The 27,349-nt window shown below is 43.1% G+C and overlaps 1 protein-coding gene and 2 long non-coding RNA genes across 3 annotated transcripts; 2 read left to right on the top strand and 1 right to left on the bottom strand.

The window, feature by feature from the left end:
* Window positions 1–15,447: 15,447 nt before the first annotated feature.
* On the bottom strand, window positions 15,448–16,555 carry lncRNA:TS27 (long noncoding RNA: testis-specific 27). The gene has a single exon (NR_156785.1). It is a non-coding gene; the product is annotated as a long noncoding RNA: testis-specific 27 (long non-coding RNA).
* On the top strand, window positions 16,161–16,841 carry lncRNA:CR46087 (long non-coding RNA:CR46087). The gene has a single exon (NR_133468.1). It is a non-coding gene; the product is annotated as a long non-coding RNA:CR46087 (long non-coding RNA).
* Window positions 16,842–25,711: 8,870 nt separating this feature from the next.
* On the top strand, window positions 25,712–26,764 carry CG4815 (uncharacterized protein). Its single transcript, NM_143350.2, has one exon. The coding sequence runs from the start codon at window positions 25,900–25,902 to the stop codon at window positions 26,695–26,697; it is 798 nt and encodes a 265-aa protein (NP_651607.1). The 5' UTR covers window positions 25,712–25,899; the 3' UTR covers window positions 26,698–26,764.
* Window positions 26,765–27,349: the final 585 nt, after the last annotated feature.

Genomic DNA, 27,349 nt, shown 5'->3' with positions numbered 1-27,349 from the left:
TTCGAAAAATACGGCAAATAAGATGGCGAATTTTAAATGTGTATTCTAATAAAAAATATTATATATATTTGCTTTCAGATTTTTGTTAAATATTTTTAATAGATATGATAGTTTTATTAATATAATTTAATCAATCAAAGAAAATTCATATAAATTATGTATTTTCAATGATCACAAAATATTTTTTTTAACTAGCATAAGCAGTTTTATAAATAAATAAATTTCCTTAATCGATTTATTGAAAAAGGAGAATAATTAATGCCAATGACTTAATTTTTTTTTGTTGTGTACAGTGCGTGTGTATAAATGACTTTTAGCCTTTTGTGGGCGCTTGGGCGTGTCAAGGCAAGTAACACACACACACACAAACATACTGGCACATGCACATGTTTGTGTTTGCTGGCGAGGGTATGTGTGAACGTTAATTTCCACAATATGTTGTATCCTGCAGCCAAAAGTTAATTAAAAACCAACAAAACTCGGCGCTGCACACACCACCGACCCTCGAGTCCTGCCAGGACTCCAGCTACTGGGCTCCTGGAAATAGTTGCCAGCAACTTGGGCGTCGTCAGTCATTTTTCTGCTTGCCAGATCCGAAAGCCCGGAGCTGGCAAGCGCGTGCTCCTTGGAGGCAATCACTTTTCGCAGGATTTGTTTATGGACGCGAAAATGCCATGCAGTTACCCTTTTTGATTAGACCGCGCTCGTCGAAGAGCTCGGGGATATTCAATGGCGATTGGCGCAAACATTCGCACCCATATGGCGCGCGAAAATGGAATTTTTAATCCAATTTAATTGGCAGCAAGGAGCTGGGATCAGGATTCAGGAATCAGCCTCTTCACTTCCGCCCCTTTCCACTTGCCAGCAAATGTAAATCGAGATGCGAGAATACTCGAATGCCGCGGCGCCACGGCAACCAGAAGTGTCGGTGCAGAATCGCGCGGGACTTTAATAAATAAATTGGCTGCCAGCAGCCGGGATATGCACAATATGCTTAAACAAAACCCGTATTAGAACAAAGCACGTCGGCGACACATATATTTAAGGTCGCAACAACACCACACAAAAAAGGCAACATCAGCGGCAAACACAATTTCGCAGCGCACGGCACTAAAAACAAAAGCTAAAACCAAAAGAGAGTAAAAAATAATAAAAACTTGCTGCACTTTGTTGATTAAATTTCATGCTTGGCTCCACCTTTTGGCGCATCGAGTGCAGCTCCAAACACCGCTATAAAATGCGAACACCACTCGGCGGGTCCTGGCATCCCCCCCCCCCCCTCCGCTTCCACACACTCCTCGTTGCAGGCTATTAAATCTAAATTTAATTTTTGCGCTAACGCTGACAGGAACAACAAAAACGGCAACATCAACTGCGAGGACAATGCCAAGGAAATCGGGGAGACTTCTGGCTTAGTCGCTTTTCGCAGCTTTTCACGGTTTTAGCTGGCATGGCCAAAAGTCAAGCGAGAAATGAAAAGATAATGGTGTATCTGTAACATTGTCGGTGCATCAAGACTGCCCATCTAAGCCCAAAAGTTGTGGCAAATATGGTGTTACAATTGGACAATGAGATGGCTTTATACAAACAAAACACTCCTTTGTATGTTTCACTTTACTTACAATGTGTGGTAACTGTATTCACTTACTTTCACGGAATGAAAAGGAGTTTTCCATATCAAAGAACCAAATAAAATGATACATTTTAAAACTCATTAAAATAAGGGAAAAACCAAGGAATTTCAATAATGTTCTGTAGTTTAAAAAAAAAAATTTAGTTAATAAAACAAGGATGTTTTCAGAGAGCGTCAAACAGGATACACCTCTCAGTGAGATGAACGCCTTGCCAGCACCAGGAGGATACCACGCAAAAGTGACTCCACTTTCACCGCATTCGAAGGTTCATTGAACGACTTCCCTTTCATTCCATTGCGGTGGAACGCCATTGTGACTGCTCTTGGTTACCCGTGTGATTACCATATGCAAAAGCGAATCTCGTAAATCAGAGCAAATATATCCCGGCTCAGGCTTATTGCGGCAGCTTATCTGCTTATGACAGCTTTCCGCAGCACAAGCCACAGCCCGAAGGACTCTTAAAATGAGGCGGCAGCACATAGACAGACAGCATAAAACAAACGTCCAGGGACGCGACAAAAAGCCAAAGGACAAAACCGAAAACCGAAAAACTGAAAACTGAACTGAAACCAAAAGAACCGCAGCACACAAAGAGGTGAGGAGCCATAAAAAAAAAATATGTAGAAAAATTCTGGGGCCTGTTTGGCCGGGTTAAAAACTTTGGCGAGCAGCTGCCTTCATCACTTTTTCGGCAGGACAGCCAGGAGACAGCGGCGAGGACGACCAGGATAACGCGTAAAATTTTCATTGTCAGTTCGGCCTGGTTGCGAACCAGGGTTAACTGTCAACGACATCTTATTATGAATTAGTGTTAAATGCCGCGCTGATAGCGCTGATGGCACTTTACAGCAATTTCGCATTAAATTTGGTCGGCGGCAAGCGATTCGGGTTCATAAATATTTTGCTAGTGGATTTCTTTTTATGACTCCTTCTTAAAACGGTAGGAAACAGGCAGCAGAAATCAGAGCCGAGACACAAAACTTGTTAATAATGTGTGCAGCTGGCCAGGGGAAAGTCCCGCGTGCCGCATTTTCGACACTTTCCAAAACAGTCACGTAACCACGTCAGTAATAATCACTAAAGTTCCGGAGCCACTCACTCCTGCCACCGTTTGTTGTTTTTCCTTTGGGCGTTGGTGTGTGTGTTGGTGTTGTGTCTGTTGCCGGACTCATAAATATTTCAGTGGCGGCGGTCTCCCAAAACAGGCCCAAGCACCCAAACACCCTGCAAGGTGGGCCGCTGGTGGTTTTGCAGTTCCTGTAAATTATTGAGCACGGCCCATCACCAACATCAGAGGCGTCAGTTTACACTGAGGAAAAAATCGAATTCAAAATGAAATCATAACATGAATAATGATTCAAACATTCATTTATATGCGATAATTTATTTAATAAAAAAAAACATTAAAAATTATTACATATCTTATAAAATATTAGTCTTTTTATTTTAAGTTTACTTTTTATTTTCAGTGCACTATCCCGAAAATCTCCTCTGATTCCACTGCCATAGCTTATTTACATTTCGTGCGCATCGCGCGCCGTGATTTACTTTTGCGGCTTAATTTCATCTCCAGACATTATTTGTGCCCCGTGCGCAGTTTATCTTTAGCGTTAAGCACTCGACGCCCTTTGCACCAACGACTTGCCGACTGCTTTTGGCCGCATTTGATAAACTTATGCAACTGCACGTGCCAGCTGAACGGGCGTGAGGTGGCTCTTTATGGCCCAATCCGTGGCTACAAATCTGGCCGCGCTAAATTAACGTGGATTTATAGTTAATGTGTCTGCGCCGGTGACTCGGTTCAAAGACAGAAAAGCCAGTGTGGGAGTCATACTCATCCTTGTCATATCATCATCCTGACCGCAGGGAACCGGCAGCCGGCAACCAGGATATTCAGTCGGTCTCCCGAACCCGTGGCTCTTGCTAATTGATTATGGACTCGCCTGCTGCTCCATTGAAGCGTCATCAGCTGGCGCATAAATCAAGCAAATGTCTACGGGGCACCACTTGCTCTGGCTGGGTTATGTATAAATTTGCATTTTTAAACAACAAAAGCAAATGTAATAATAGGAAAAATACTAAAAAAAAAAAAAAATGGAGTTACCCGGGGCTGAATGGTTCTTTTTTTTTTTCTGGCAATAAAATTGATTAAATGGCGCAGTTGAATGAACTGGAGTGCCTCTCGAACTTCTTTAAAAGACTCCCTTTAAGTCTTCTATAAAAATTCAAAGTTCTTTAGATTTGAACATCTCAAATTATTTAGAGGATTTGCAAGCTTACATCTGTCGCTTCAGTAATCTGCAGTAATCCAAATAGTTATAATTAACTGAATATTTGGAAATATGTGGTTGTTGCCTGCCTTTAAATAAAGGATTCATTGGAAATGAAGTTCTTTCGAAAACAAAGTTTTGACCATTTCGAATGTCCAGCGAGGGGAAAAAAGTTTACTCGGCAAACCAAATGGCTGTCAACAAAAGGAGGAGGCACTTGGTCACCCAACCACACCCATTCCCCATGACATCGGTCAACTGTAAGGCTATGGAGCTGGCAAAGCAAAAGCAAGTGCTGCCACTTGGGGAGCGGAAAAGCGGGAAAATCGGAAAACAAAGGCAGCTCAAAGCCCAATGAGCTGCGGGCGCTGGGAGAAGCGTGCAAAGGCTCTTAGTTGCAAGTGCAGCCACGTCTCGCTGGCTGTCCATTATGTGTGCTCCTCCGAACAATGCGATGGTGCAAGAAAAACTGCGACGCCAGCGTGGATAAGTTTTGGAAATTGTGAAAGGCCGTCAGCGGCACGAAGGCCAGCAATAACCACAGAAAAAGCCAGGGGCAAAAGCAAAAATCGCGGCAAGTGCACAGATACACGGATACAGATACGGATACAAAAAGGAGTGCGGACCAGAAACTAAAACGGATGTACGCGCAGTTGTTGCAGAAAACAAAGATTCGCGGCGCTGAGCATTCGTGCGTGAATGCGTGTGAATGGCGATGAGTGTGTGTGAGTGCGTGTGCGAGTGCGGCTGTGTGCGTGCACCGGAAACCATTAGACAAAAACGTACAGTTGCAGCGGCAAAAGAACAGCACCGGATTTTCGCATTGTTGAAGCTGCCCAAAAGTGGACACTCAATGTGGGCCGTGATTCTTATGCACTGCGATTCGCCAAATACTCTGCCTTTTTGAGTAAAGAATAAATAATTAGAAAATGTTTTCATGGCTTTGTGAAATCCTTTTCCACTATCTTAATTACAAACAGAGAATTTTATTGATATTATGTGCTCAAAAGTTAGGGTGATTCTTGGTCTTCTTTTGGGCATTTATCGCATAAGCTGGTGGCGCCCCAACGTGGGCTACTCCTACTTTTAGAGATGCCTGTTCTGGATGGATTTGCTTCCGCCGCGGGCTGTTAATGCAGCTGGCACTCTTGGCCCACGGTTTGTCTGTTTAATTAAGCGAATCTTATGTAACTGCTGGCAGGTGTCGGTCACCTGTGCGCCGGAATTTGCTGCATCCACACACACACACACACATACAGATGCAACAGCTCGCAGGACTTTCGAATGTGTACTTTTCTGGCTGCTAATGAGTGGGCCGACTTTTGATAATGGCCATCTGACGCCCTTACCGTGTTTTCACCATTAATGGCACTGCCGAAAGTTTCTTTTGTGATTTTAATGGCCTTCTTTTTCGTGATGAAAGCGAGATATTTAATTAAATCGTGTGAGTGCTGTCCGCATTTTATGACGCTTTTCAATTTTTAATATCACTTATCGCTGGGTAATTAAAACCATTTCGGTTGTTTTATTGGCAGCGATTTTAATCATCACCTAATGAGCTAATCAATGCAACAAAATGTAATTTCCGGCAAAAAAAATAAAATTGAAGCATTTTAATTAAAATTTTCGCGTGCTTGCTGATAATTGTCGAACAAATGTTTCCATTAATAATCTAATTGCGCATAATGCGTGCAAAATTAGCACTAAATTAGTCACGGTCCATGCACTATTGTTGCTCTCCGGCTGGCCAGAAATGAAATTTTCCGACCACCAACAGCCACAAGCCAAGAACAATGCTCACCAAGGATGCATAATTCACGAAAGTTAAATTAACCAACATTTGCAGCCAAAACAACTGTGGAAGCCAAGCAAAATGCAATTACATCGCTGTGCGCACACTTTTGGGTAACTCGAGCGGCTGCTGCCAAAAGCTCAAAGGTTTATTAGATTTGCCCCTTTATTAAGCGTTAAATTATTTCGTAAATTGTTTGCACTCCAGCATGCAAAGTAAATAAATAAATACGCCTCCTTTCCGATCCACCCCTTTTTGCTATCTGTGTCTGCTGCAGTCACTTCATTTCGGCTGCCATTTGCATGGACAGGCGGACGGAAAAGAAGGCGCCCTGCGGTGCTTTAATTAATCATTTGAGAAGTTGCTCTCGCCATCAAAACTACTTACACAGTAAGGAAAGGAAAAAAAATAATAGCAAATTTAATGTTAAATATATTCTAGAGTATAATCCACGAAGTCTAATGCATTGAAACAAGAACGCATTGCTCTTTTGAGGGTTTTTTTCATAATTGCAATCTTTTTGTATTTCATTTTTTTCCAGTGCATCCAGTACTTTGAAATGAGTGCAGCGGAGGTGCATCCTACAAAAAGGCGATTAGCTAGCAGGTCCTGCGGCCACGCCTATCTAGCTGGGCGCCCCTTTGTTTGCCGAGTGCGGCACAACTTTGTCCCAGGCTCCGCAGATAAATAACTAACTGAATAAAATGCATAAATGTGTAAACAAACTCTCACGCACACATGCTAGCACCGCAGGACAATGGCTGCCTTTGACGCGCGTACCTCAGCTGTTTTTGTTGTAGACACAATTTGCAGGACTAACAAAGCCACAAAGTTGGCAAAGGGAACGCGCACAGGACAGCCTTCTAGGCTTCCAGCTGTCCTCGCAACTTTAAAACAGTCATAAATTTAAATTCTCGGCGACAAGGACCGGGCATTAGTGGCCAATACAAAGGGTTTGGATGGGGGTATTCGAAAAAGAGGAAAGCTAAAATTATTTCCTGTTCGGAGGAAAAAGTCAGCACAACAACAGCAACTACAACCGGAAGCTCATCCATCGCCGTGTGCACTGCGTCTATTTTATAAGCTTTGCCAAATCTTTTCGAGTTGATTAAAAACAATAAAAACAGCGTGTTTCTTATGGCCAAAAGCTGAGCCATAAATAAGCAATTTATTGTGCGCTTCCGCCGTGTTCTCCCATTGTTCTGGCCCAAAGTCAGTGGCTCAGCGTGCGGCCACTCCTGTTTGGTCCTTTCTGCTCCCTGACCCTCGGATTCCCTCCAGGGTCCTTCGGCGATGCCCGGCCAACTGGACAGAGCAGGGAGCTGGGAACTGGGAGTCCCGGTTGCCGTGAGCTGAGAGCCAAGAGCTGACAGCCACCATATAACCATGGCTTCTGGCCCGACTCCGTTTGGCATTCGGACGGCTTTCGATGTTTATTGCAACATTTGGAGTGAAAGGCACAAAGCAATTTCCGCTGCCGTGAGAGCTTAGCAATATTAACAAACTGGCAATGCCCCCACAGCGAAGGGGTTCATCTGCAGTGGGATGCCCATCAGACATGACTTATTTTTGTTGCGTTTTACTGCTTCGACCTGGGTTTATGCCTTTTGAACTATAAATATGGGGCTAAGCCTTGATTTAGATTAATGCCAAAGCGGTGAGCAGTTAAAGATTCCTTACGACTTATACTTGTATCAGTAAATATCTAATTCAGTACAATTGCGTGTTTTCTGTGCGAAATTAAGAAATGAAACACACTTGAACATATCTCAAGTGCATGCACCCACGTTAAACAGGAAGCTAGAATTAAGATCGTGCTGGCAATTATTTTTCCAACTATGTGGCCCACCGAACCATATCCGATTCCTTTTAGCCAACTCGCCGAGGGGGAATTGTAAATTCAGGAACGTATTTCTCACAGCGCTGCTTATGATTACTTTTCGCTAATCGCTCTGCATTATTTCCTTTCAATTTGTGGCTTTTTCATTTCGTGCAATTGAGCGCGATGCTGACCACTCATTGCAACAAACTCACACAGGCGCACAGCACGTCCTTTCCACACACACACACACTGAAGCAAAGATAGAGCCATTCTTCGGCATAGTCACGTAGGAAAATTGTTTGGGTTGAAAATCTTTTCGAGCTCCCCACGTGTACGTGACAACACAAATAGTTTTCGGTGGGCTTTTTTTTGTTGTGCGGATATATGCTCGATATTCGAAATAGTTTCATTGCGTTTTTGACATTTTTCTTTGGCCACTAAATCTATTAAAATTATATATATTTTTTGGCATATGCCTTTGATGCGTTGCTCTAATTTCATTTTACTCCAATATTTTTGTTTTATTTTTCCTCGTCTCTGTTGTCAAAATAAATTGAAGATATTTTATTTTTCGCTTTTCGATTCGATCAAGGGGGTCTACGATTTTGGTGGCTGATAAAGGGAGGTAGGGGTGTGTATAAATTGTATGTACGGCCAATACCGCAACACATCCTGTGATACGTGCATATCCTGCTCGCCTTCAACTGCAGTCCTCGCCAAGCTTGGCCACAACAATTTTCTAATTAAATTCGATTTTCGCCATGCATGTGGCATAAATTGTTTTGTCATTTTACGGCAACTGTCCATGGATGTATTCGACTGCCGGAATATCGAAATTATTGGAATGCCGGAACGTTCGAACGTACTGTAGTGTGTGTTTGTGTGTGTCTATGTGTGTGCGTCCACAAATCTTGTACGATTCGGACTAACAATTGCTTGGCCTGCCACTCGCCGCCGCCGGGCACGGTCTTGTATATTCATTTGAGATTAGCAAAAATTGAAAATCTTTAGCCTCGGGGCCGAAAAATGTTTCACCCTCGTCCTGGGTACTGGGTACAGGACAAATAATAACCCGTATAATTGGTGAACATGGCCAACATGTGCCCGGCTCAGACCAGAAAACCCAAGTATCCAAGTATCCCTGTATTCCAGAGTCCCCGGCATCGCTACATGTCCTCTGGCGCAATGCTTTTTTGTTTTTCCATTCCTTGTTGTTTTTGACTTTGGTGGGGGTGAGACATCCTGCTCCTGCTCACATATCCGCATCCATGTTTTATTTATCAGCGGAGACTGGACTGGAGATACCCGGCACGAGACTCATACATGACCTCCTTCAATTACCCATCTGATTGGTCCGATCCCGCTTGTTTATGCGCTTGTTTATTGTTCAATATTTATTATTGCTCCGTCTTGCACTCTATTGCTCTCATTATGTAGCACAAGATGTGGTTATTATTTCAGCCGTCGTTATTGTTTTGTCTGCACCACCATCTTGATGTACGATGTATCGAATAGATAATTAAGTGAATGACCAGTTTTAGTGGCAAATTTCAATGCACCTTCTTGATCAAAGCACAAGCTGATTTCCGGAAGTGAAATAAATGGTAAAGAATGAAAGCCAGAAGGATTTTCACCATCTCCCTACCGGAATCCATCCAATCACTGACCCCACCATCCGGCTATTCCTATCCTCCAGGCAATCCGAACCGAGATGCATTCAAATCCCTATCGCTGATCCGCATACAAAGTAAACAAAATCCCATCTGGGGAAAAAGGAGCTCTCACTCTATTTCACCTGCTGCGTTGTTGGCTGGCCTGCTCGATTTCACATTGACAAAATTAAATTGAATATTGTAAAAATATGCTGGCCATAATGTTGCATCCAGCCAGGGGCAACCTTTACGAGCAGCTATTAAATATTTGTCCTTGCCGGCGACGACGGAGCGTTGTCCTCGCTGTGTCCCCTCCATTCGCCCCCTTTGCCATCCTGTCTGCTTCAATCCTGTTCTGTCCTATCGCCTTCTAAATATCCGTCTCATCGACGGCAACAAAAATAAAGAAGTGCAACAACAGGAGCGACAACATTTCACTCAATTCAATTACCTTAAGAGTGCCGCCATCAAGTGTCTGCTTCAAAGGACGAAGGACGAACAGGACGAGGTCCTCTTGGAACACAGCTGATACACCAAGGGAAATTGTTGGATATGTAGATGTTAAAGTTCCTTGATTTAAGATATATTGTCTATTGTTCCAACCTATTTTCGTACCTCTTTAAATCTGTACTTGATACCCTAACCTTCTTTTTAAACCACTTGTATTTTAATGAGATTATTTGTTACATGATTTTTTCCAAGTGAAGGATCAGGAGTGTGAGAGCAAGACCCCTTTGTTGCAGTTGTTGTTTCTGCTGTGTTTGGCATGTTAAATCCCACATTTGATGTGCTTAGAGCAGCTCCTTGCTGTCGCATTTCGTTGACTGTCTGCTGGAAGGATGTGGATGTGGTGGAAAAGGGGTCTGAAACCAGCGGCGAAACCACCACCCCCTGTCAGCTGACAATTTTCTTTGGCTTTACCTGTAAACTCGGCTTGATTTATTGCCCTAGCATGTCAGGGCAACCGTTTGCAACATGGCGTGTAATAAAATTTTAATCGATGTCGTACATTTGCATGCCAATTGCAGCCGGTTGGAGGCACTTTCAGGCGGATCCAGGGATCCTGGGATCCTCTGCCTGGCCTAGCTCTCTTTGGTCCTTGGCAACAAGTCAAGGCGAGCAACTGCGTCACGTGCCATAAAAACGCATAAAGGGCGACACTGGTCGCCTTAGGAGCTTTCCAAACTTGCCTCCCATGTAATTTGATGCGCATTTGCATAAAGTATGCGGAAAATGCGAGTAAATGCAACTGTAGCGCAGCGGAAAAACGTAACAGAACACAATTATCAGAGCTGGAGCTCTGAGACACAGGGAAAATCGGGAAAAGCGACTTCGAGGTAGCGCAAACTTTGTTGCATACTTTGCTGCATCGTTTGCGGCTGCCGGAGAAAATATAAAATGCGAATATAAATTTGTATTATTCTTAAATTAAGAACGGAAATGAAAACAAGAATTGAAATGGTCCTGTCATCCGCCCCCCTCCCGCCGTTCGGCCTTTGGAATCACGGAATCCCGGCCAGTAAATTGAAAGCAAGGCAAATCCTTAGGCGGCGGACTCCTTTCGCGACTTGTAATGAAAAAACTTAAATGGAATTTGAATATGCGGCGAACGCAAGGTGAGTCTGAGTCCTTAGTCGCGCAAATAATAAAATAAATTCCAAGAAGAATAAATGCAAGATAATAAATCACCAAATAGAGTGGGAACTTTGCAGCTGAGGTCTTGCAAATCACTTTTGGTTTTCTAATTTCCATTAATACAGGAATAACGAACTTTGTTCCTTTTTTCCTTCTTTTAAAGTAATTCGAGATTTAAGAAATTAAATATACATGTCACCGATTTGTTTAAAGTTGCATATTTGACATGGAGGCTCGGTAATCCCTTTTGGCTTTTAGCCTTAATTGCGCCGTTGCCAGTAAGCCGTTAACATCATATTTGCCGACCATTAAATACATTTATGCCACACATGGCTGCCCCTTGACCCCAACCTCCTGTCACGCCAATTGGGCCTAAGCTCCGTCAAGTGTCAAGCGTAATGCAAAGAACAAACAACAAACAGCTAACAGCTAACAGCATACAGCGAACAACAAACGACGGCAGACAGTTGTCACAATTGCGGCCATTAAGACGCTGCCAAATTGCTGACCATGTCCGAAAAGTCAAAGGGACAAATCTTTTTAATAACCGTGCGTGTGCGCCATGTGTGCGGAATAGTTGACACGGATCTGATTCGGAATCGGGATGGGGATCGGAATTGAAGGCATCTGGATGTGCCAGTTAATAAAGACATAATGGCATAGATTTATTTTTTATGGGCCAACATTTTGCGGTTGATATTATTATCGCTGTATTTTGTTGCCTTGTTTTCGTGCCCATTTAGGCCATGTGATGGGTGGGCTGTTGATGGTTATTTGGCAAATCACCTGCGCTTCCTTACAAGCTTCCTGCTCAGCAAACTTAATACTTCCTTGGGCAAAAATGTAAAACAACAAGGCATCAACGGCCACATTCACCCACGTACACATTTAGAGCGAAAGACGGACAAATAGCAGGCTAAATTTCAGCTCCTTCGAGTCCTTCCAAAATGAACTACGCACACACACACACAAACACAGAAAGAGAGAGAGAGATAGACCGGGGCGTATTACATATAATTTTGAAGGAGGCCTCATCCTGCCAGGTCTGCACACCTGAATGGTTAGCTACCTGGCTAACAAGGCGTCTTGTCCTGTGCTGTCCTGTTCTGTGTGGCTCCGTCCTCCGTGCTCCATATTGTACTTAATTTTTTCACCGACGCCGGCTCTGAAGTGCCTTTTTCAATTTCCCCAGAGGCGCTTCCGATCAAACAGGAAGTGCTTAAGTTCAAACTGAAGTAAAAGTGCGCTTGGAGCGAGCCCCTTCGCCCAACCGCCACTTCGTATATCAGCGAGCAACAGTCAGTCAGGACTCTTCAAAGGAGGTATCATCACAGGACCTGCCATGTGGAATCTGGAGTGCGCTACAAATAACAGACTATAAATCTTACTCAACCCACTGCAATTATGTTCATATTAACTATTTTACAAGTATTCAAATTTCCAAAAACATAAAGAAATAAATATAATCTTTCAACAGAACCAATATACTGTAGATAAAAAGATTTACTTCAAAGTTCTTCTCAGTAACAGATATGCCCTTCCTGCACCTTTAAGTTCCTTGAATACCCTACGCGCCCTGCCTCTCTTGCATACCTGTAACTTCATTATGGGGGCGTGTGCGCTACGCCATAAGGTATGCCATATGAACACAAAGGACAGACAAAGCTGGTGGTTGAAGATCATCATATTTCATGTGGCTAATAAACATAGCGCCGGAGTCCGCAATGCGGGAGTCGCCGAGTGAACTGCATAAATTTATTAATGAGTGGGAAATGAGGTATTCTGTCTGCGGGGGAGCAGCGCTCCAAGGCGAAACGGGTGGTGGCTTAGCCCCAAGGCCACAGGACTGACAACTAAGCCTCCGCCTCCGCTGCCAATGGCAAAGACCTGGAGTTTGCGGAAAACAATAAGCTGGGAATTTTGGGGCACCGCCACCAGGATACTCGGATAGGCTGATTTACGTACCAGCAAAAAGTCGTACGGGATCAGGAGTCAGATGCCGGGAAGGCAAATTGAAAGCACACGAAGGCAGCAATTTTTCCTGACTTTGCTGCTGGGGTGAAAGCTAACCAACTCCTGTGATTGATAAATATTTAAAGCGCAGCAACAAAGCGAAATAATTGAAATAAGTGAGGGAGGGTTGCGACTTTTACAACGGTGGTGGCTGCGTGTGGCCCGAGATGTCCTGGCTCGTCCTGGTTCGTCCTGCGATGCCCAAACCTGCCATGCCCTGCCCTGCCAATTGTGACAACAACAAGCCAGGATGCTTGTTAACCTCACGCCAAGTCCTTTCGCTGCACCTTCATTCAATCTAATTTCGCTGCTTATCACTGGAGCTTAGCTGCTCTAAAATGCGAATGACATGCCAAAGTACTCGAGATTCAGCAGATTGTCGCGTCGCCCCGCACACACAGGATGCTCGGCAGGGATGCCAGGAGCAGCAGCAGCTCCGTGGAGATTGGAGACTCGCAAAAGGAGACTGAAGGGACCCAGAGAGCCAGGACGAAGGACGAAGGACCCAAGATGAGCACTCAATGAGCATGCTTCACTGCAGGCTTTGTTTGCCGGATGAACAGCTGCTGGCTCGATTGTTGGCGTCACCTTCGCTGCGCTTAAATGGCTCTCAGCTCTTCTATAAATATAAATATTTTCAGACCTATTTCGCTTGTTAATGAGGTTTATGGACACGCTAGTAACATCAATAATTCTAACAAAAAATCCAAGAAAAGATTTTAAGAATATAATTATTTAAGATGTAAATAAGGTAATTGACTATTTTAAAGGGTATTTAACAGACACCTTTTGGCTTCTTGTTAAAATCCTTCCTCCGGCTTTTTTCTTTGACTTGGCTTGCTGCGTGGCTACGCTTTCTGTTTGAATAAAGTCTGTCTGTGCCCACATAATGTCGCAATTCTGGCAGACATTGTTTGATTTGAATTCATTGTCGTGTAATTTGTGCAGCACGCCCCTTTATTTCTCTGTCGACCAACCCACTCAGTCTTTTTCACGCTCCTTACGGCAAGCATTTCGTGTCGCTAATTACACTGTAATTAAAATTGCTGTATTTACAGGCAAACACACACACACACTCGTTCAGTCGGTGTGAGTGCGTGCAAATATTTTTTTAAAAATACATATCACATTTACACGAGTGCATTGCGCATACGCCGCGTGCACCGCTTGCACTTGCATGAGCTTTGTAAATTAAGCGTGAAGCGGGCTGCAGTCCGCTTTACAGCCGCCTTTATTCGGGGGGGGGGGGCGTGGCCAGCATTTAACACATTTCGCCCGTCGTCGATAACAAGCTGCAACTGTTTTGGGCGGTCATTAGGCGAGCGGGGCGGACCAGCTCGATTCTTATTTTTTGCCCATTCGGAATGCGAGTGCAACATTTTAATTGCTTTTCTGCCGGCCGTCATGCATGCTGGGGCCAAAAATAGTCGCCTAAGAGTGCTTTTGCGTGTAGCTATTTCCAACTTAATTAATAGCAAACACACGGCCTGCTATGGCAAATGCAACGAAAACAGGGCCAGGAACAAATGCAGGTGGCAATAGGACTTTTGGGCTGGCACTTTGCGCTTGTACCATAGTACAACTTTTAGTTTTCAGCCCGCACTTGATTTATGCGGCCAGCCGTATGTAGTTTATGCATAATGCAGGTCGTAATTAGTGAGGCAAATGTACAAAAACATATCGTGCCAGGGCTCAAGCTTTCGGGGCTTAGTCCTCGGAATCAGAAGTGGAATCTAAATCTGAATCTGAATCGGAGGCCAGGACATCTAATATTTATTATCAGTAAATTACAATTGTCTTTTACATGCATGCGATTAATTCCATTGCTGCTGGTCATAAATATTTATTTACAACTCTTCCGAAAAACCTGTCATGGCCACAGGGCGTTTGTTTGCTAAGCATTTCGGCTTTTGTCCTTCCATCTTTGTCTTCGGCTCATGGCCACCAGCTATGTCCTGGATTTTTCAATGACATTTGCAGTTTTAATTAAACAACAAATAATAATTTTTAGTACCAACTGCCCCCAGACAATCGAACTTCGCTTTATGCTGGCAAATGAAATATGATTGTCCCGATATTGGAATTCGTTTCCGAGCAAAAGTGCATCGGTCACACTGCTTTAATTACTTTCGAGTCCAACAAACAGAGATTGCCAGAGGTTCCCGGGCTCAGGAACAAATTAACTTTACCGCTTCTGGTTTAGTTGCGAGTGCATATATATAAGGTAGTGCCATATCCTATCCGCTAATGAAGCAAAATTATCTGCTCACTCCGTCGCCGTAGTCACTTTATTCCACCTACCCACCTTCAGCAGGTGTGCACGAGGCGATAATGATTGTAATTAATTTAATTTCGTTATATTTTCATCTAGACACAGCGAGTGGCGATCCTCCGCAATGCGCTAAATGCTTTCTGTTTTCTGTGACTTTTGCCAGCGTCCCCTGCTGTTTACTGTTTGCAGTCCTTTTTTACTACACAGCGGGAAATTAAAGGAATTTGCTGCTAATAATTATTTAAAATTTATATGTGAACTAACTATAAGAATAGCATTGCCCATTCTTATGTAATGTTTTCAATACTCAATCAGAACAAGCGCTCTGACATATTTAAAAACATTCTTTTGTTGTGTACTTAAATTGCAATATTATTTCTCTCTGCACTTTATTCCTTTCGCCTCATTACGTTTCGTGTCTTGGTTGTTTTTGTGTTTTTAAGGCATGCTTCATTTGCAGTTACTGTGCCACTGGCCTTCTGCAAAATCAGTTAACTCCCTTTGCTAATTACTAAAGTTTTATTTCGCTGGCTCCCCATTCCGCATCTGAAGACCCAATAATCTTGATGTTCGTGCTGGGAACGTATGCTCCATGTGCGAAGGGTTAATTAAAAGCCGTAAAACTTTCAGTCTTTCAGCCGGTGATTACGTGGCACACAGGATATGCAGGACTTTGGGCTTGGGAGACAGGCTCGTTTTGCAGGCCCATATGGCCGCCACTTTGACAGTTGCAGTTCAAATGTCAAGTGCACTCCGCTGCAGATACAAAGGACCAAGGACCTGAGGAGTGAATGGGCCTTGTGATTGACAACAGGGGCATGTAAACGAGACTCCATCTTAAGTGCGCCGCAAGGACAACACTTTCCAGTTTCGATGGGCAATGGCGGCGGCCATGTCGGTGAAGTTCACCATACTCTCTGATCCATTCAACATTCTCCGTGCTCCGTGCTCCATGCTGCATTCTGCATGCTCCGGTTGCTAAAAGGTAAATATTTTTGCCTCGGTTATTACATTTTCGAGCACTACCAAGCCAACTAGCTCGTCGTCGGCCAGATTCAGAATCAATCAAGTGTTCAAATTTTAATCAGTTGCTCGTTCAAGTACTTCCATCAACTCTTAAAGTTTGATGCCACAGCCACAAGGAGAGGCGACCGGAGCACCCTTTGTCCGCCAGTTACACCCGGATGCCCTAGAGCCACTATCACTGGCCGTCGGAAAACCGCAAATTGCACGTTGCCCTGGCCAAGGATATGCCGCAGCAAGTCCTGGCGAATTTTGATGTTTTTGCCAGATTGATGAACATACCCAAAAACAAGGTTTCGAGTGGAAGGAGCAGGAGCAGGAGCAGGAGCAGGAGCAGGAGCAGCAGCATGAAAAGGGAGCCGAGGGCCAGGACAAGGACAAGCCACAAGGCGTCGCTGGAGGAAAACAGGAACCCAACTCCAGCTCGTTGTTGCTTCATTTTGTGTGCCCCCTGTTGAAAAACAAATAACAATAATTATCTTGACAACAATTTCCGGTATTTGTGCTCAAGTCGAGCGCAACAAAAGGCAAAATGAAACTCAACTCAACTTCAGAGACGTGCCAAAGGATCCAAAGGAGCCAGGACGAGCGCTGGAGGGGCACAGGTTTGAATATTCTGCCGCACCCCTTGATTGCGGCGGAGTGGCAACTGGAAGTGGGAGTGGAAGTCGAAATGGGATTCGCAATGTGCTTGGCCATGTGAATGGGCGGTCGGTCGCATTGGTGGCATTGTGTGGTTGGGCGACTTGTAATCATTTGATGAGGCGGTACACTTGGAAGCTTCTTGTTGTTTCAAATTATAAACATCTTCATTTTATATTCTTATTTACATCGAATTTTGGCCAAATAAAAATCTATGTCTAAGCAAGTTTTTAATATGTTGAATACTAAAGTTACCTACTTTTGAGATACCACAAATGATTTTTTCGAGTGCACCCTACTTGGCCCTTTTCTCATTACGCAACGGCTTTCTCCTCCGGCCACTTTCCTTTGGTCTCATATTGGTAACTTCGCACAGAAATTGTGTCAGAAGTTGGGTTCTATTGTATGATTTCTGGTGTTCGATAAGGCAAAGGTTGCAACTGCCTGTCACTCATTTTCACCCAGCCAATCTGGCCCCAATAAGTAAACAAAGCCACCCTAAACAACCTGTCCCAAATCAAAATATCAAATGCTAAGCTGAGCGTGAAATTAAAACATTAATTTCTATATGTATTTAACAGTTATATTTTGGCATATTTGATGTAGATCCAACAGCTCTCAGCTGGGCCTTATCGCATTAATGATTCACGAGCATTTACCTTTTAAACTTAAGCCTAGTCATTTTAAAGTAGAGCATGGTATTATTCATTAATGTTTGTATTCACCTGAATGCCTTCTGAATTCCAGAACAAAACCCGGCCAAGTTTTAATCCTGTACGTCAACTACTTCAGCAGCCACAAAGAAACATTTCCGAGCCATTTCATTCTAACAATTTCTGGTCTACGATATACACACACACACACATACACATATCGGGGGAAATATTTTAATTTGTATTTATTTTAATGCTCCAACGCCCCTGTGTTACAACCCACTTCAAAAGCGGCAGGATGTTTGCCGTCCCATCCACTCGAATCCCGTGGCAGATGCTCCTGCTGCTGATGCTGCTGGGAATTCCTTTGAGCTCATGGTCAAATGATTCTCAGATATTCTTTTAATGCTGCACAAGCGACGCCTTGAGCTATGCACTAACTTTCGGCGGTTAACCTGGGACAAAACACCACCAACCCAAGCAAATAGCCAAAGGACTCGCACACACAAGCGCTCATACACACACACACACACGCACTCACCATAATAAACTTTAATGGGCCTGTTCATAATAATAAAATTTCATTAAACTGCCAGGGAGCAAAGTGCAAAAAAAAATCCAGTGAGCAGAAGGGCATAGGCAAATTTTCGCTGGCAGGCAAATGAAGACGAGTGGTTAAAAAATGTGGTATTTTGGGTGGGCGTGGCATGTGTGAAATTCCCCAGAGAGACGGCGAGGCTCCTTACCTCCGTTTTTCGGTTCATCTTTGACCCATGCATATGTTGCCCGGAAGGAAGCCAGAAACAATTCAATTACGTTCCAAAATGGCTGCGCCCATGTATTGTGTGTGTGTGTGTGTGTGTAGGGTCCTGAGTGTGATGTGTAATAAAGTTTCATTTTATAGACCTGCCAGCACGTCTGGGCAGCTTTTGGTGACGCCAGAGCCGCAGTCGCAGCCGCAGCCTCAAAAGCATAACTCGTGCCCATCAGACTCCTGCCGCTTTTCCTCGATTTCCCCTTTTCCGCCACTTTTCCAACTGCAGCTGCAGCAGCGGCAGCTGAAAATGTGGCCCGAATTTTGCAGAAGAAGAAAATTGAAAGCATTACTGTGGCCCGTTGCTATTGTACGTTTTTTTGGCCAAAACTGAAATTCTTGTGCCGAAGTTTTGCAATTGTTGTTGCCTTGCAGCTGTCAGAGGAGGCGCACTAAACACTAAATAAAATTTCAGTTCTCAACTGCGTGAGCAAACACACACACACACATACGCACGCATGTCCTTGGGCGCTCTCACACACACGCACTAACTCACACATATGGAAAATGCCCCCTGCCCGCTGCGCTGCTCTGGCATATTGAACGAAGATTTATTGCAGTGCCAGTGTGTCCAAGTGGAAATAAATCAAATAATTTTCCATGTGGAAAAATTTCAAGCACAAAAAATCGAGCTGAAAATTAAAATAGGACGAAAAAGGAGCCATAGCTGAAGACCAAAACAGAGAGAGAGAGAGTGCGCCGAAAAATAAAAGAAAGTCAAGTGAGGCGCCACCCAAAATTGGACAGCGGCGATTGTGTAATTTACTCATTATACGAGTACGCCAACCTTATGTGCATTACGTAAGTGTGTGCGAGAGTGCTGCTCACTTTACATACTGCATATGCATGAAAGGACCTTCTGCCGCTGGTCTGCCGTATTTTTATATTAGCACACAGACACCTAAAGGACCTACTGCCCCCTGACCACTTCACCACCGCGCTGCCCGCACCTAACTGTCATTGTCCAGAAATTAACGAAAATATATACACAAACACACAGCGAGTGCAGAGAGTAAAAATGAAAAAAAAATGCGGAAAAAAAAGAAGGCAAAAGGAAAACGGCGAAAAGCGAAAAAGGAATGGCAAGAAAAGTTTTGCATTTCCTCGTGCTAATGTATGTTAATTACAGGGGGATTTTCCATGCGGAGGATTTGCATTTTAATTTATGCACCGAAAAATTTGCGTTTTGCCAGCCACCCCGGCCAGAGTCGTTAAAAGAGGAAAAGCCGGCCAGAAAAAAGGCGGCGAATGGCGAATGGCGAACACTGAACGGGCCGCAAAATAATGGCCAAAATGAGAAGTTACAGTGACGCAATTTGTACACGTCATAGGTGAGAGTTAGTGCATGCATGTGTACGGGCATTGGGGCACTTCATTACCCCGGTGCCAAGTGGACACGCCCCAGCACTGCAGCGGAAATTGCTGGAAATATATTTATTTATAGGCCAAGTACGGATACTTGAACCAAGAAGTAGGAGTCTGAAGGCCCACGGGCCCCAAGCAATTAAGACGACCACCTGCCGGTGTCCTAATTAGGCCAAGTGCTCGAAAAAATGCAACCGAACTTGGGAGAAAACGATTTAAATTTAAATCGGTTAGGAAATTTAGGAAACTGTCTAAGCAAATCACTTATGAATAAACAGGTCCCTGTTCGGGCGCCATATGACCCATAAGTTCTAAGGTTTTTTTTATGGTCCTGTGAGTTTCTAAAATATATATTTCACTTAAAATATCATCTATCATAAAATATGCCCGCTTATAAGACGTTGCTTAAAGTAAAGTTGACCCTGCTCGGGCGCCAATTCATTCGAAATTCCCGAGTAGTTTCCATACAAGAGTTCTTAACATGTCTTAGGAATATCATTGTCCTGGCCCATAAATCCACTCACTATCGACCTTCAATCAAACAAGCTTCAGCATTTCACATCGCGCCCGCAAATTGGCTTCGGATCTTGAAATTTAATTATTATGTGCGTCACTCGAAATTGCCCCAATCGGCTCACTTCCCCCCACTTGGAGGTTCTGATAGCTTGGATGGCCGGAAAATTAGTCCTCTCTCACCCCAACCACATGGAAGCCCAACCATGGGCTACCGCTGCCCCACGATCCGTGTCTGTTCAGTTAAATTAATACAAAGCCCAAGTACATGCACTAATGCTAAGTAGATACGTATACGCAAACAAGGAGTTTTGGGGGCGGGACAAAGCCTACGCTAAGCTAGGCACTTGGAATGTGTTTGTGTGTGTGTGTGTGTTAGTGTGGAGGGTGGGAGGAGGGCTGAGGAATGAGTGTGCGCTGGTTAAGCGTCTTACTTAAGTATTTATGTATTTACATTGCGAATATTTAATGGAGATATGCGCTGGATTACAACTACTACTTGTTGACGAGCGGCAGGGGTCTGTAGGGATGTGTGAAAAAATGGCACGCTCGGAGGTAACCAAAAGAGAATACTTAAGCAATCAACAACAGCCACTAGAGCAGAGCTCAGTGTTTTATTTCACTTTAATAAATATTGCATAATGACTAGATTGGGGCAAGCGGGATGTGGAATGTGGAATGTGGGGCAGGGGGCGGAGGGCCGGAGCAGGCACAGAACATCTAATAAGCTAAAAGCGAGCGTCAAAGCAAATGGCAAGCATAATATTCCAATGACTGCTCCCCATTGGCCTAAGGCTGAAATTATTCAAGCGTTTCTTTAATGGAGACTCGCCCCAGCGGAAAAGCCCCCATCGTCCTGCGTCCGTCGTCCTTCGGCCCTTGCCCCTTGTGTCTGCGTCTCTGGCTGACTTTCAGCTGGAAACTATTTAAAAAAGCAATTTTTTAGTTAATTAAACGACAAAGACAAGCAAAAGGCAAACAATTTCCCCTCGCACATTGCACCATTTGGCTTTGCCACTGCCCCAAGCGATTTTCCCCAACTCAGACAATTGGTCGCAGGGACAGGACCTCGAGCTGCATCAGCAGTTAGTTACTAAAGTTTGCCAACCAGTCATTTCTTTTGTCCGAAATTCAAAAATGCCGCAAATCGTTATTTAGCACATATGCGGACTGAACAATCCGATTGCCATGAAGGCTCCTGCTGCGATTCTTATGACTGCCACAAAGTTGCAGCGGCATAAAGAAGTTCATGCGTTGCAATCAATTTTAATGATTTTTAATGAGCAATTGCCTCCAATTGCAAACATGGCCTGAAATTCCTGCCAGAGAACAGAGAGAAAAATTACGTATGATTATCATTTACAAAAAAATGGTAACCTTTTGAAATGATCAAAGTGATCAAACTGATCAAACTTACTACTACCAATCAAGAACCCTTAATTGCATTTTTCCACGGAGTAACACCTGAGGCGCTTTGAGGTTTCAAATTATTTTTCACCGTACTCCTTATCCACCGGAAACACACATACTACTCGTGCGCTAATGATGCCCAGCAACAATTGCCAGGAAATGCAAATAAGTCGGGGTCCTGTCGCACACAAATTACTGGTCAGGAGGAGAGCCCGTGGAGAATGGCAAATGAAGAGTGGCCAGTGGCCACTAAAATGCGCAACTTTGTAAGCCATTTTTGCCATTTCCCAGCTATTTGTCGCATTTCGCTTAGCCATTTATTTATTTGCACTCATTTAAAGTGTAAACTGCATTGTTTTTTCCACAGCCCCCCATGTTGTTTCCATCATTGTTATTAAGAACGGCGTAATCATAGCTGTTGGCTTCGCTCTGCTCCTCTTACTGCCCTTCTATTTCTATTTTTTTTTTTTTTTGGCTGAATCCCCCGATGGCTGGTATGCTCTAATTAAGTGCATTTACTCTAATGAGCAAAAATGGCACCAGTTCCAGTGGCAGTGGCAAAAGTAGCTCCAGCTCCAGATGCAGTGGCAAAAAACTGTCACAGCTCCGTGAACGAGGGAAACCGTGCGTGAAAACTGCCCTCCAGCTGGCGAATGGGGTAGCTTTTGTGGTCTCGGTCCTGTTTTCTCGGAGGTCGACCTCATTTAAGGGCCAAGAACTTAAAACCTTTTAGCCAGGCTGCAATGGCCAAGTGCTTGTCCTATTCCCGCACCGTTCTCTCCGTATTTTCTAGCATTTGTCTATGCAAAATTTTGTGACGCTCATTAGTGCAATTTGCATGCATAACGGCAAATATGGCCAACAGCCAGATGAAGCCTCCGGCCTGTCCAGATTTCCAGCTGTTCGTCTATATATCTGGCCAGCCCATCTATTATATCCACAACAAATAGACAAATGCAGTTACACTGTGCGAAACTTTTCGAATTTGATGGGATATCTCTGCAAATTACAGTATCACAGCAATTGTTTCTTAAGAGCTTAAAAAAATATACAGATAGACCAATTTCATTTGCTTTAAACTAAACTTCTTTTTGATTGTACTGTTTTCCATATCACAGTGTAAATATCCGCAGGCAGTTGAGGATGAGAGTGCCTCAATGCGATGGCCGTTTGTACATTCATCAAATTCAGAGACAGAACAGAGGCATTTGCTCCGTTCATTTTCGAATTCAAATATGTAGACTAGAATTTTTGTATTTGCCCAGCTCGTGTGCATAAGTGTGTGAGTGTTGTTGGTGCCATTTTGCCATGTTGCAAGAGGAGAGGATACCTCCAGCCCGATTCACATTCTGATACAGATTCAGCGACACTAAGTAAACAGCAGCGCAGCTGTGCCAAAGGATAACAGCACTCGTCGGCTGACAGGCTCGAAAAATATGCAAATGTCAGCCGACAGACCCCAAAAACTGCACAATCCACATCGATATACCCCATTGTATCCCATCGAAGAGCAGACCCATCACATGCAGATAACACACAAAACAATCCGAATTAGTAGAAAGCAAAACAAGGCATTGGAAAAAAGATTTGGCCGACAGAACGCAGCACTTGGCCGAAAACCAAATTCATTTTCAATTAAGAATTTTTCGGCATATCGACAGAAAATGTCCTATGCCTCCTAATGCCCGGCAATGGAAAAACATTTGAAATGCTAACTAAATTACGCCAACTTCGCACACACATTTGCGCATGTCTGTGCATATTTAGTTTTTCGCAATTTACAGTGGCTGCCACTGCCACTCGCCGTCCATATGTATTGGTGTTTGTATCTGTGTGTGGAGTGTCAGAATGTGGTCAAAATGCCAATTGCAAAACAATTGCATTTTGGTTACTTTGCTGTTGAGCCCGGAATTTCGATGGCAGCCACCTAACAAACACAGCGACGGCTTCCGTTGACACCAGCCAAAGATAAAGAGAATGTGAGGAGCACTGCAAGAAAGATACTATAACTAAACTAAATTTTCGGATAAGAAATAATAAATTCACAATTCAAAAAGAAAACCGAATAAATTGGACAGATATTATAATAAGATAAACTATTATAAATAAAGCATAAACCATAGCTGTCTTTTTAAAAGTATTGACCACTTTATTAAAAATTTCTTAAATATTTAATACTAGACAGTACTAGATATTTAATCTTTTTTCCGTGTGCACGCACATATACACACATTGAATGACAATTAAACTTTAGATTTAAGGTTAAAAGCAAAATATTGTAGCCGACATGCTAGCCCTCCTTTTCACTTCGCCAGCTCCACTGCTGTGCGGCGTGAAAATTCAACTGGATTTTCTTTGGTTCCCATTCCGCCTTTTGATGCAATTCTAAAAATGGTTAGACGACAACCAGTTCCGTCATATTCACACACAAACACATACACAATCACCAGCAAAAACCGAAAAAGCAATTAAATTGTACACTCGGCACTGGCAGCAGGCAAAAGCCAAGCAAATCAACAACAACTTTGGTAATAGTTGTACCAAGTTGGTAATCCGTCGACAAAAGACACCAAAGGCATCATGCAACAATATTATAACATTCGCCATTCGGCCAAAAATACATCAACTACACACACACACACACACACACTGGCTCACACAAAATGGTAAAGTTTTTTATTTGGTGCGACGCTTGTGTGTGTGACAGCCTGACATGCAAATACGTTTAATTTCGAAAACTAAACTAATAAAAGCCCCACTGCAATGGCCTTTCTGCAACTGAAAATGTGTTCTTTTTTACGATGCCCACAGAAAAATGGCTGTAAAACATAAACAAATGCGTTTTTATCAAAACTAATGCTACTAATGTTTATGGCAGGAAAATTGAGGAAAAAATACTTTTCGTTTTTTATTGCTTAAATCGACTTTTTGGTGCTTAATGGCATAAAAAAATTCTTCCTGGATTGGTAAAAAAAAATACACACTTTTATGGCCATTATATTTGCTATTTCAATTGCTATATTGCAAGGATTTTTTTCTGAATATTACGAAACATAAATTGGCATACAAAGACATAAAAATGATAAGTATAACGCTTTACTTGATTTATTTGTGTTGAAAACTTTAATTAGTCGGAAGTCAGAAACATGAATTTTAATTAAAAACATCGACTGATGTTTAATACATGCTTGTCACTAATTATAAAACCATTTTGCTTCAATTAATTGAATGCAGATATGTATAAGCATCGGATTCCTGATGAATCCCTTTGCAGCAGTCAATTTCGCTTCATTTCAATAACAGCAGGTCGCCATCCTTAAAAAGGACGACTGAAATCATAAATCAATTTATAGAGCCTGCTCCTACGAGCGACAACGATGAGTTCGCAGGACGAAAATGTTAGAAAATTACCACCCAGTGATGCGCCGAATATTTCAATACCCACTGATGAATATCTAGATTCGTAAACTACATGCCAAACGGACGTGATCCGTAGAGTCACGGGGGTCCTATGAACACAGGGCCGAATGTACGGAATCTCTCTATCCGGCCGTTAAAATCGGCAACAAAAGAAATAGCACATTTCAACGTTTTGAATTTGTAAAAGGATATTTTTCACATTATAATAAGAAATGAGGCTGAAGACGCGCCTCGCATTTCGCTCTATCTCTAGCAACTCGGAATAACCCCCCCGTTTTGCCCACTCCATTTTTCGGCTTCCTTTAAAATGCAGAACAGCTGAAAAATCATATAAACACAAATAAAAAAATCGACAATTTGGCAAGAGCCGCACGCACACACGCACGCACAGTAATACATAGACATTTACGTGTGTGCGTGTGAGCCTGCAATGAGCACATAACCGCAAATGTACTGGCAACAAAACGTGCCGCGATTCCACAAAAAGACCAATGGGAATTCTCAAAGCAAAATGGGTTAGACTTTCCACTCACACAGTCAAACTTTTGGCGTAATCGACTCGACGACGCCGCTGTCACGGCCAAAATCCCATTGGCCAGTGAAACTTCTTTATGGTAAGATGGCATTCCAACTTAACTCCATCCGAAATTATGTTTCCTTGAGTTTGGCTGATTTTTATCAGTTTAGGATGGATGGTAAGGATGGTAAGATATCAATCCTAAATCAGAAATCAGACTTTCTCGTCAAAGTTCAAAATTAATCGAATTAATCGAAATTCTTGACAAGTATCCATACTGTATACAAAAGTCATTGTACTTAGATCTTCAAAAAACCTATTGCAATTTACCATAAATAATACAGAACACTTTTTGTAGTCACTGTAGACTTTTCTCGTGGAACGAATCAATTTCGAGCCATTCAAAGAAACTGTTCTGAGAATGTAAGCCCATCATTTGCTCTTCAAAAGCCATGGAATCAGGTTGGACACTCGTTCGGCTGCTGTTAATTCTAAATTCCGTGAGAACAGAAGCTGGGAATAGAGAGGAGTGGACTGGCAGGTTCCATCCCAGGATTTATAATGGCATAAAGACGACTGTCGAATCTCTTGGAGGAGTGGGCATTCAGCTCTTCAATGGGAGAAAGCTCGTCTGCTCCGCAACACTTCTAACACCGCGACACATCCTTACGGCAGCCCATTGTTTCGAAAACCTGAATAGGTCTAAGTTCCACGTGATCGGTGGAAAGTCAGCGGAATTCACTTGGCACGGCAACAACTTCAACAAGAATAAACTTATAAGGGTGCAAATTCATCCGAAATATGCGAAAATGAAATTCATCGCGGATGTCGCGGTGGCGAAGACCAAGTATCCCTTGAGGAGCAAGTACATCGGCTACGCCCAGCTCTGTCGATCGGTACTGCATCCAAGGGATAAACTCATTGCAGCCGGTTGGGGATTCGAAGGCGGCGTTTGGGATGAGTCCAGGAAGAAAACATTTCGCTCGATGAAAGTTGGTATTGTGAGTAAACGAGATTGCGAGAAGCAGCTGGATCGCAAGATGCCACCCAATATCATCTGTGCCGGTGCCTACAACAACAAGACTCTCTGCTTCGGCGACTCCGGTGGACCACTTCTGTTGGGGCGGCAAGTTTGTGGCATCAACACGTGGACTTTCAAATGCGGCAACAACGAAAAGCCAGACGTATACATGGGTGTGCGATACTACGCCAAGTTTATTAAAAGAACTATTAACAGAATGGGCTTTTGAAGAAATTTATTTGAGTATCACAAAATAAAAATACTGTCTATCTAAGTTTACAACTTAGTCATAAATTAAATTTTAAACTGGTATTAAGTGTGTGTGACTCGACAGACTTCATGTTATTCCATTTCAGCAGCGTTTTTTATTGTCAATCTCATGAAGCTGATAACCTAGATGTCTAAAATGACTAACTAAACCGCTTCCAATTATTCATGTAGATAAGTTTGGTTTGTTCAAGCTACGATTCTATGATTTACAAGGTTGTAATTGGAAAACAAAAATATACTGATTAAATAGCATATAATAAAATATATGTTCAATACTCAAACAACTAACTTTATATATTTCAATTACATTTTTACATTTGGCTACATTTCAATCTTGTACGTCCATGTACAATTCTACAAATCTGATTGAAGAATGCAGTTGTAGAATGTAGAATGTGGCGCTCTTTGCACCTTAGACTCACGTGCTGTTACCTCATTCTTCGACTCTCTTCTTTCTCTCCCCTCTCTCTATCTTTTCCCTAAGAATTCTCACCAGCTCAGCGAAGCGTAAGATGGGAGAGAAAGAATTGCATTGTTGGCGCCTAGCCGGTAAAAATCATACGATAAAGGGGAAAAGTCGGGAAAAGCGGGAAGACAAACACGCTGCTATG

This window comes from Drosophila melanogaster, chromosome 3R (genome assembly GCF_000001215.4).
Source record: "Drosophila melanogaster chromosome 3R".
Classification (NCBI taxonomy): domain Eukaryota; kingdom Metazoa; phylum Arthropoda; class Insecta; order Diptera; family Drosophilidae; genus Drosophila; species Drosophila melanogaster.
The sequence above is the reverse complement of the archived record's forward strand: the minus strand, read 5'-3'. Positions and strand labels throughout refer to the sequence as shown.

What these genes read in the sequence shown, in the direction of transcription:
- CG4815 (NM_143350.2), top strand. Translation starts at nt 25,900, where the DNA reads ATGGAATCAGGTTGGACACTCGTTCGGCTGCTGTTAATTCTAAATTCC.